The sequence below is a fragment of the Ursus arctos genome, unplaced genomic scaffold (assembly GCF_023065955.2).
Source record: "Ursus arctos isolate Adak ecotype North America unplaced genomic scaffold, UrsArc2.0 scaffold_33, whole genome shotgun sequence".
NCBI classification, from domain to species: Eukaryota; Metazoa; Chordata; class Mammalia; order Carnivora; family Ursidae; genus Ursus; species Ursus arctos.
The window spans coordinates 17,955,720-17,966,829 of record NW_026623019.1 but is presented as its reverse complement, the minus strand read 5'-3'; the positions used below and the strand labels follow the sequence as shown (position 1 = coordinate 17,966,829).

General features: G+C 40.5%; 1 protein-coding gene across 14 annotated transcripts in view; it reads right to left on the bottom strand.

Annotated features, from left to right (window-relative positions):
- Nucleotides 1–267: 267 nt before the first annotated feature.
- CEP78 (centrosomal protein 78) overlaps nt 268–11,110 on the bottom strand; it is a 31,871-nt gene continuing 21,028 nt past the window's right edge. For 5 of the 14 annotated variants that reach the window (XM_044391087.3, XM_048218369.2, XM_026518805.4 and 2 more), the window contains 4 exons: nt 10,199–10,365; nt 8,935–9,106; nt 8,563–8,610; nt 7,149–7,780 (listed from right to left, as the gene is read on the bottom strand). In XM_044391087.3, coding sequence (XP_044247022.1) covers nt 7,217–7,780; nt 8,563–8,610; nt 8,935–9,106; nt 10,199–10,365 — 951 coding nt within the window. In that variant the 3' untranslated portion in view covers nt 7,149–7,216. Of the gene's footprint in view, nt 3,199–3,969; nt 4,433–7,148; nt 7,781–8,562; nt 8,611–8,934; nt 9,107–10,198; nt 10,366–11,110 lie in introns of those variants that run through there. The other 9 variants (XM_048218373.2, XM_044391088.3, XM_048218371.2 and 6 more) reach the window with 4 other exon arrangements.

The window sequence follows — 11,110 nt, the reverse complement described above, 5'->3', positions numbered from 1 at the left end:
GTGGGGCTCAAACTCACAACTCAGATATCGAGTCACATGTTCCACTGACTGAGCCAGCGAGGTGCCCCTATTTTTGGTTTTCTTATTTCTTGAAAAATAAGTCAAAACCTATAAATTTTCCTCTAGCATCTTATTTGGCAGACTCTCCTAGGTTTTGAGAAGTAACTTTTATTCATTCTAAATTGTCTGTACTTTGTTTTCATTTCCCCCATCAATGAGTTAATAAAAGGTATAAAAGCTAATTCAAAAACGGCCAAGTGGACGGGCCTTTGTTATTAGTTTTATTCATTTTGCAAAAAAGAACACAATCTGTAGGATCTTTGCATTTTGCAAATTTTTCCCCTCATATCAGCCATTTTTATTAACGTTCCATAGATCTTCTGAAAGACTATGTACCGTATTCATGGTGGATACGAGATACGAGATAATACCTTCCCTATCTTGACCTATTGATGGGAGGGGGTGGGAGCTGAGTTTTTTGCTTTAACATTATTATACAGTACAAATGGCTTGGGAAGGGGTGCAGTTCCATGATTTTTGACGTATGTACGGGTTTGTATTACCACCACCGCAATCGTCATCACAATCATAATACAGAAGTTCATCGCCGGAAGATACACCCCTGTACAGCCTCTTCATAATCAAATGCTCCCCCTCCCCAACACCTCTATCACTACGGCTTTGCCTTTTCAAGAATGTCAAACACACAAAATCATGGAGTATACAACCTTTGGGCTTCTTTCCCTTAGCATATGACTTTGAGATTCATCCAAGTTGTTATGTATGTAATTCATCCCTTCTTATTACATGAGTGGATACGCTATCATTTGCTTATTCACTCGCCTGTTGGAAGACATTTCGGTGATTATGAAAAGAGCTGCTATTAACATTCATGTACAGGTTTTTATGTGAACACGAGTTTTCATCGATTTAGAGCGAACACCCAGGAGTGACGGCTGGGTCATATGGCATGTTTAATGCTTAGAGGCACTGCCAAACTGTTTTGAGTGGCCACATGATTTTGCATTTCTAGCAGCAATCTATGAGAATTCCCATTGCTCTGCATTCTCACCAGTACTTGTACCATATTTTTTATTTTAGCCATTCTAGTAAGTGTGTAGTGGTAGAGCCACTGATTTTGAAGAGAGATGGTTTCTCCATTTTTCCTTCTATTTCTTAAGTTTTCACTCTGTGTATTTTGAAACTGAGTTTTTAGGTTGCAGATATACCTTAAAAAATCTTTCAGCAAGGGGCGCCTGGGTGGCTCAGTTGGTTAAGCATCTGCCTTTGGCCCTGGTCATGGTCCCGGGGTCCTGGGATCGAGCCCTGAGTTGGCCTCCCTGCTCGCTGGGGAGTCCGCTTCTCCCTTTCCCTCTGCCCCTCCTCCCTTCTTGTGCTCTCGTTCTAAGAAATAAATAAATCTTAAAAAAAAAAATGTTAAAAAAAATCTTTCGGCAAAACTATACTTATTAGTCAAAAAGAAATGATTTTTCTTTGTCCCCTTTAATGGTTTTCATTTTGGATTCTATTTATTCTATTTAACCAGAAGTTAACAAAGCTGCGTACACTCGTTAGCATCTGCCTGGTGTACCTTTGTTTCTTTACCATCCATGATAGTTTAGATTTGCTTTTCGTAAACAGTGCACAGTTGGGTTTTGTGTTTACTCAAGCCTAAGGAATTTGAGAATTTAACCTACTTCAAGGTGAGAAAAGCACTTGGTCCTTTTTTTTTTTTTTCCCCTATGTAACTTGTCTCTTTTCTCTTTCCTGACTTTCCTCGGATCTTTAAATTCTTCCCCTCATTCTTGATAGTGCGTAGCTATGGAAGTTGTTGACATGTACGCATGCGCTTCTCTCTCCTCGTCCTGGCACACAGTTAAGTCCGCACTGCACTTTCCCGCTCTGAACTCAGGCATGGCCATGTGACACTCTTTGGCTAATGAAGTGTGAGAAGTGGCATGTGTGCAGAAGCTTTAAGTCCGTGAACATTGCCTCGCTCTCTTTTTCTTGGGTATTGCAACCAGCAATATTTAAATAGTGATGCTTCGTCAGCTGGCTCCCAGGTTGAGGGTGATATGGAGCTCACTTTATTTTCCCATAGGCATTAATATTCATTTAGACTTTTTCTGATTATAGGCATCTCATGATATAAACGGGAATGGCAGGTCCCATGGCATCATCAGTTGCTTTGATTTAAAATCTTATCATAGATTCACTGTTCAGTTTGCTTAGTAATTCCTAGAGAAAAATTTCTTTCAGTTGTTGAATAAGAAGTCTAATACTGAAATCCGTGTTGTCTCATTAATTCCACAAGTATTTGTGTACTTACTATATGCCAATTGCTTACTACTTGTGCAATTACTGTATGTCTGGGTTAGTGGAGGACTGGCCCTTTTCTTTCATAATATTTACCTCTCATCCCTTTGCAGGACATAGGAGGGGGAATCTCTCAAATCTTCCATTTCATGAATTGAAGCTTCGGCTGAACCCATCCTGCGATCTAGCCCATCTTGAGTGTTTTTTCATAATCATATTTTTAATTTCTAGAAACTAAATATTTTTTTCCTAGCATCTTATTCCTTATGGATATAATAACCTTATGACTCTCTGAAGACCTTACTTGTATTAACTTTTTAAATTTCTTCTGTTTCTTCTAGTAACTACTTTCTTGTACAGGTTAATTTGTTTTAATTTGGTGTCTCCTTTTATGTTACTGGTTTTCTTCAGATCTGATGATTTTTGCCATATTTATAGATGCGGACCTAAGATTACAGTTTGAAGTGCTTTTCCTCAGCCAAATAATTGTTTCCCTTTCAGTGAACACAGATGCTCATCATGGGCGGCTCTGCTGATCGGAAAGGGAGCGGCTGGCTGGTCACCACAGCCAGCCTGAGTGGGTGGGCAGCTGATCTTCAGTTTCTCCTTGTCGTTATAGGATAACACCCTTCTTCTCCATCCCAGTGTGCTCTCCGTCAGAACTCCTACCTCAAAGAGCTGCTTTCTTAGCTTTAGTCTGGTGGCAAACTCCAGAATTAGGTGCTTCAAAGGTGCGTGGAATGGCTTAGTTGTTCACTCTTAAATCAACTGATCCTTCAATAATCTGCTTTTTATCTTCTAGGAATTCCACACTGTTCATTTTCTGGTTTTCCAACTCTGTTAATCTATTTTTAATATTTCTCCAGTCATTTCAGTGAGATTCTGGAAGAGTAAAAGAATGTGTTCAGTCATCTCTGTTAAGTGATCAGCTCCAGCACGTAGTTTATACTCAGAATCTTTAAAAAAATTAATTATCGTCGCCTATCTTGCTGATCCTCTGAAAATTTTGAGATTAGGGATTATTCTGTAAATATCCATTTGAAATTAGACTGCTTCCTGGACACAGTACTGGAGTGGAGTAGAAAAGTAATTATTGCAATAGTAATTATGACCGATTGTAACGGTGTGGATTTAAAGCAGGACTACAAACTCTTTGCTACAGTATCACATCTGACACTTTTTAAAACTCAAAAAACTCTTTGCATAGACTGCGCATGCTCCGGTGGGCGCTCGGCAAAGGTGCACAGTAATTTCTCAGTAAAGGTACACGTAACTCCTCTAACCCAGATGAAAATACTGTATTTTACGACATTGCTTCAGGTGTAGTACTGAAAGCTTAACATCAAACTTCTAAAATCCTCACATTAAGTGACAAAGTATCCATATTGATTCTTTTATTTTTTAAAAAAATTTATTTATTTGAGAGACAGGAGAGAGAGAGTGCGAGCGTGTGCGTGCCCAGACGCGGGATGGGGGGGCAGAGGGACAAGCAGACTCCCTGCTGAGCAGGGGGCCCGACATGGGGCTCGATCCCAGGACCTTGAGATCATGACCTGAGCTGAGGCAGACACTTAGTGACTGAGCCTCCCAGGCGCCCCGATGATTCTTAATGACATCTTAATGATTTCAAATGATTAAAAAAACCCACATAAACTATGCAACAATTTTAAAACTGTAATTTGTATATAGGTAAGTCTTTAAAAAATCTGTGGTAAAAGAAAACTGAGGTTATCAGTACAAACTCATTTAACTTCTGCCTCTTCCCAACGCTTTCCCCCCAAACTTGCCAGAATTCATCCCACTTGAAGAGTACAAGTCATTCTTACGTATTTCGCAGTATGAACTATACCCCTGTTTTTTCCTTACCATATTTCCGTGTTTCCCCAATTCTCCAGTAACTTATCTCATCATTCTGCACTGCATGCCTGGAGGCGAGCCACCTCAGATTCTCCGAGCAATCAAGTCATCTACAACCACACCTGTTCACATCTCTTTGTTCCAGTCGTAACAGCATTAACGTGGCTCATGCTCCCCCCTTCCGGATCCTGCAGTGCGGGTGAGCCTCTCACTCCTCGGCATCTTCAGTATCTCCTTTGATGGGTTCGCTCCTTTCAACCTATAAACACTTAAGTCACTATCGTTCTAAAAAAGTTCTTTTTGAACTCATCGCTTCCTCTTCTCATCCAAACTCCTTCAAAGAGTAGCCTATACCCACTCTTCACTGTCCCCTCTGAGCGGCCCTGTCCCCTCAACTTGTCTCAATCTGGCTGCGTCTACCACTTCACTGAATGACTCTGACTAAGGTCACCAGGAACCTAACTGCCAAAGCCAAACACACCCTCTGCAGCATGACACTGCAGCTATTTCCTCCTTCTCGAAACGCTATTACCACTCTCCTCAAAATCCTTTCTCTGCTTCTGACTTAAACTCTTTTTTTTAAGTCCCCACAGTTCTGTGTGACCGCCACCAATTTCATGACTTTCACTACTGCTTATACGTGCTGACACCATTCAGATTTTTCTCTCTCCATGTCTTCCCATGCACATCCAGTGATCTACCCATCATCTCCTGAATTCGGCAGGTACTTTAAATTCAACCCGTCCAAGCCTCAACTCTTCTCCCCAATACAGTTCTTTATTCCCTGTTTCCATCCTCAATGATACGACCACCCGACCTCAGTCACACACATGGGAGTCCAGCCTCTGCCTCCTACTTCCTCCTTACTTCCCACAACCAAGTCTTGCTTAATTTTATTTCCTAAGTAAAATTCAAACATATTTCTTCCCTGATATCTTATTTCAGACCCCTTTTCCTCTTGCTATTGCCTAATTCAGAAGTTACCAAACTGGTGTTTGGGGGAACCAGTAGTTAGACACTCCTTTTGGGAAAGGAGGCTAGGGGTACCTGGGTGGCTCAGTCGGTTAAGTGTCCGACTCTTGATTTCGGCTCAGGTCATGATCTCAGGGTTGTGAGATCGAGCCCCGGGTCGGGCCTGGAGCTCAGTGCAGAGTCTGCTTGAGATTGTCCTTCTCCCTCTGCCCCCACTCACCCACCGTGCACACATGCACACTCTCTCTAAATTAAAAAAGAAATGAAAAACGATTCTATAATCGATATATTTGAGAAGGGCTGTGTACCCTATGCCTGTCTTGGAAATTCAGAATGACTTTTAGCTTGCAGTACCCGGAGAAGTCATACAGTAAAGAAACCCACTTAACTTTAAGCCAGGGTTTCCTTTAATTTTGTCCACAGAACCCTTTCAGTAAAGACAGGGGAGGAAGTTTTTAATTTTTATTTAAAAATAAAAACAATGCTCCTCAGAAAAGTGTGGCATCATCTCTGATCCCCATACTTCTTCAAACTGATGTTCCATACTGAACATTCATATCTACCATGTAACCCCCAACATGTTATTTCCACTCTTCAATACTTTGATTAGCTATTTCCTGAGGAAAAAGAACCAGCTCCATGCAACGTGGCTTGTAAGGGCTGCTCGCAATCTCCTTTTTGCCACTGCCTGATGACATCCCACCAACTCTGAAATCTGCATCTGGCGTTCCCCAAACACACCACTCTCATGCCCTCGGCTCTATACTTCTGCTTACGCTGTTCCCTCCACCTTGAGGATCCTTTCCCTTCCTCCCCATTTTCACTGGTTTCCAACTAGTCCTTCAAGACTTAGCTTAGGTGTGAGCTCTTTAAATGACCTTTCTTGGCCCCAAGGTTTTTCTCTCTTCTTCCCTAAACACAGGCTACATTCCCTAAGCAGTCCCATCACTGAATGTGAAATGCAGTATTAAGGTCCCTGCTTCTGTGTCTTCTACTCTCATTCTACTATTAGTTAAGGGCTTTATCTTTCTTTACTGTTTTATTCCCATAGCACTCAATCCATGATTCATGAATTCAATAGTACTGGAGTGGTCCTTTCGATAACAATCAAACAGGGCCTTCTAGAAGAAATCTGACACACCAGCTTTTCTGGGATTTTACCTCTCAAGTCACAGTCTGGTTAACTCAGGACTTATCTATGCATATTTTACCAGGGAGGCATAATTTAGTCCGGAGATGCACATTCGTATACTCTTACATAGTCTGCCTTTAAGTGCCCACCAAGATGGGGGAGGGGCAGGCGTACTTTCCGGTAGCCTCGCTCTGCACTTCCCATGCTCACTGGCTTCTCTCTCCAGGGCTTCCTCTTCTCTTAACAAGGTAACAGGACAACAAAGGTATTAAGAACATGGGTTCTGGTTCAAATCCCGGCTCTACCACTTATTTAAGGCTCTGTAATTTTGGGCAACTCACATAATCTGTCTCCTCAGATTCCTCATCTATAAAATGGGCCCAATAATGGTTAATCTGTCTCCTCAGATTCCTCATCTATAAAATGGACCCAATAATGGTTCCCGACCTCATCCCATTGCTGTAATCCATAAACATGCCTAAGTACCTTGGTAAATGTTTGCTGCTCTGGTATTAATTAGGATATGCCAAGGGCTTCTGGACAAGTGATTTATAGTATTTCCACATTTAGCCAAATGTTAAAATTCCCCCATTTATTACCCCATCCTTTCTAGTACCCTTATGCTGCTTTGGTATTTTTTTCCTCCCTCCACAGAATATTACTTCCATGAAGGTAAACGTTTTGTTTTGTTCATTGCTGAAAGCAAGAGCACCCAGAAGAGTATCGTACATATTAGGCCTGCAGGAAATACTTGTTGAATGAAAGGTGGAGAGTGTCAAAAAGAAAACATACCCCAGAAGTTTCATTACAATTAAAAGAATGGATAAATTTTTCTCGAATGGCTGCCAGTACTGTATTTTAAAACACCATATGCCACAATAAAACATAAGAAATTTATTAAAATTTGAAGGCAAAAACATAATTTCAAAAGATTTAGACCTATGTCAGGTGTGATACAGTATGGATGCTTTCTTGAAATTCAAAATCAGATCCAAGAGTATCACTTTCAGAGTGTTCTAACAGATTGAGTTTACTTTTAGTCGTCTTGGATGAAACAGTCACTATTCTACTTTCTCTCTTGACAGAAATGTGTTTTTTCAAAGACTCACTTTTAATTGGTTCATTAACCAAAGAATCATTTTGCCCAATTCCTTTACTTTTCCGATTTACAGATGAGTCAGAGCAGGAATGCAGGTCCTTTCTGGGCTGTTTTTTAGCACAGCATTTTTTGGTATATTCACCTGTTTTGGTCATGTTCTCTGAAGAAGATCTGCTATTTCTAGACAATTCATCTTCTTTTCTTTGGCTTCCAGTTCCAGACATCACATCAGCTGAAGGAGAACATGTTCTAGCAATGAATTCTTTGATAGAGTCCTGCTGCTGCTCATTGACAGGGACTCCCAGGTTGTCTCTAGAAGTTTCTAAGGGCTCCTGCATGGAAACCGGGACATGGAAGGAGTCGAGAGGCAAAGGAATTCTAGCATCACCTGTAATTTTCTGAAACTGGAGGGAAAAACAAAAGAGGACAAAACAAAAATTCAGTGATGAACAAAGCCAGCCATTAAAAAGTAGAGTCCATCTCTGAGAAACAAACTGAGGGCTTCAGGGGGAGGGGGGTAGGGGAATGGGATAGACTGGTGATGGGTAGTAAGGAGGGCACATATTGCATGGTGCACTGGGTGTTATACGCAACTAATGAATCATTGAACCTTGCATCAGAAACCAGGGATGTACTGTATGGTGACTAACATAAAATGTAATAAAAAATCATTAAAACCAAAATAAATAAATAAAAAGCAGAATCCATGACTTCAATGCTACTCTGTGATCTTATTATTAAGACAGTCAGTTGATTAATCAGAAGATTTTAGATCCAGTTTTTTTCTAATTATAACTTGCCAGTTGATTCCCAACTTAACTTCATTATATCCAAGGCAACGTCTACTACATTTTCACATTTTGTGTTTGGGATGATTATTGCCCACTTCCCTTTCCCTCATTAAAAATAATTAAGCCCTATTCCTTAAGAAAATTAATTTCTTTTCTATCCTCCAGGAACATGTAAGCAGTATCCAATTTGCGACGAGACTGTTCTCAAGCTATCAGTTCCCAAGACTGTCTGAGGTCGGCTGAGACGGGAGACGAAGGGAAGGTCCAAGGAAGGCCAGGAGAAAAGCAGACGGGTTGTCCCCTCTTGCTCCCATAACTGGGAGGTTAACTATTATACACTATTAGTTATGTCTGGATTACTTATTTATAAAAATTATCTGTATCAGTACTTGTACCTTCATTAGTGTTCCTTCATTGTAAGCTGACTGCATACAAATAGAAACCTAGATGAAATATGAATAGAATAGACATTTACACAATTTAAAATTTGGACTGTTTTCTCTAGTGTTTCATTTCTTTCTTCACTGAGGATAGTTTGCTTTAAATCATACATTTGCAAAAGACCTTCTAACTTCCTTACTTGTAACTACATGATATTATGAAATGGGTCCAAACTTAATAATTTCAGGTTTGGAAAGGACCCCGAAGAGGCTTGTCCCAAGTGTGTGCGTTATTAGGGACAGAGCATCGTTATTTTCTCTCTGACTTGGCAATTCCCTCTCGGCTAATCCCTCTTAGAATCATTATGTTCTGTTCTGTCCACTTACTTGGATATTTTGCATCTGTCCTACGGGGTTCTGCTTTGATTCTGGCTTTTCTTCTTCAAGGGCCTTCTTTTCTTCCTTAGGCAGACTACTAATAGTGGAATTCATCTGGGGACGACCCAGTAAATGAAAATCTGACTGATCTATACCAGCCATTGTGGCAAGCTGCCCAAGCCTGGACAAGAGGGAGAAAGGAGAAAAAAAGCAAAGGTTATTATAACTGCATATGATCAGCTTAGATGACCCCATACCTACAATCATGAAATACTTTTAAAATCTTAAAAGCCAATACCCTACGCCAGATACAAGCCCCTATTCTCTCCCAAGTTCTCAGCCCTTCCAGATTCACGCTCTGGGACCACATCAGCTAGTGCCATCCCTGCAGCACTCCCTCTTCCCCCAACAATGTCTTGACCACCACCCGATTTACCACTCCATCTCAATGCTTCAGCTTCTGGTATGCACACAGTACACGCCACCCCCACCCCTTGACCACCTTTCCTCCTGTTTCCAAAAATGTGTTTGTTCCTTCCTTCCCAACACCACCGCCTTCACCCACAAAACATAACTCCATCAATTTCAATCTCCGGTTCTCTCTTTCAGTGTCTTCCTTTAGCAAAACCGTTCCCGGTTGAGAATGACTGATCTGTATCTACATTTTCCCTGCAGATTAATAGTAATTTTTGTGCGCAGGACAAAAATCACTTTAATTCAAACTTATTTTACAAGGAAGATGAATAAAAGGGAGGGATATTCTGATGCATCCTGGAATATTTCCAAGTAAAATTATCTTCAGTGTAGTCTTTCCCAAAACTTTACCTACAAATTACTTTATCTACAGGTTACTCTTTTTTTTTTTTTAATATTTTATTTATTTGACAGAGAGAGACACAGCGAGAGAGGAAACACAAGCAGGGGGAGAGGCAGAGGGAGAAGCAGGCTTCCCATTGAGCAGGGAGCCTGATGTGGGGCTCGATCCCAGGACCCTGGGATCATGACCTGAGCTGAAGACAGATGCTTAACAACTGAGCCACCCAGGCGCCCCACTGAGCCACCCAGGCGCCCCCAGGTCACTCTTTTATAATGGGCTCTCTCCTCTACCAAAGCAGATTTACCATTTTGCATTTCTCTTAACTCCTCATTTAAAAAACACCCTATATTACACACTAAATAAAGACTACGGAAGCAATGAAAACTGCTCACGTTCCTCAGTAAACCATCATTACAAATGCAAAGAGAATAATGCCATGGAGAGAAATTAACTAACCCAGCATCTTTAAGGAGGTCCAAGAAAGCATGGAACTTCTGAAAAGAATTCTCAATGCTGCCCAAAACACCTTCATCATCCAGGATCATGCTTGTCAATGACTGTGCATGCAAGGCTTCAGACAAAGAGAAATTTATATTTCTTAACTGGGCATTTTCACGTTCCAGCTATAAAAGAAAATCGAAAATGTCTGACATGAGTTTCTCCCACTGTCATCAAAAGAAAATAGTTTTTAAGCAATAAAACTAAAAACATTTCAAATGTAACTAATTTGTAATTAATCTAACTTTCTGCCTATAAAGACAGAGACCACATCACATAATAATCAAAACACAAAGATACCCAACAAAGTTCCCTATATAACACTTAGGTGGTATATACATAAACCAAGTAACTGTTTTATTAATGATCTTTCGACAGATCACTTTCCTAACTGGTTATACTCATAACAGACCCTCATTTACATTAGAAAAATTAGCTGCTTAAGGTTTCTTTAAATTAGAAAGTGAAATACAGTCTGATTTGAGCAAAGTTTATTCCAACTCGGCTGGATGTTAAGGATTAACTTTACTGAGCAAAATATTAAATGTCTAAGTTTAAAAGTCCTAAATCATACCCAACTTATTAACCGTACAATGATTTAATATCTTCCTTGGCTTCTTGACAATGTTTCCTCCCTTGTGTGTCCCCTCCCCCTCACCATCTACTCTTCTAAAACCACAGATAAACCCGACTCTAGTATTTTTTGTTCATGACGTAGCTTTTACCTTACGGGTGCTCAGCCTTTACTGAGGGAGTAAGCGTTCTTCAATCCAATGTATGCACTTGCAAAAATTCCTCCCAAAACTCACCTTATAATAAAAAATTATATGTACATACAACTTTTGAGCTTATGTCCTGCTTCCATGCACA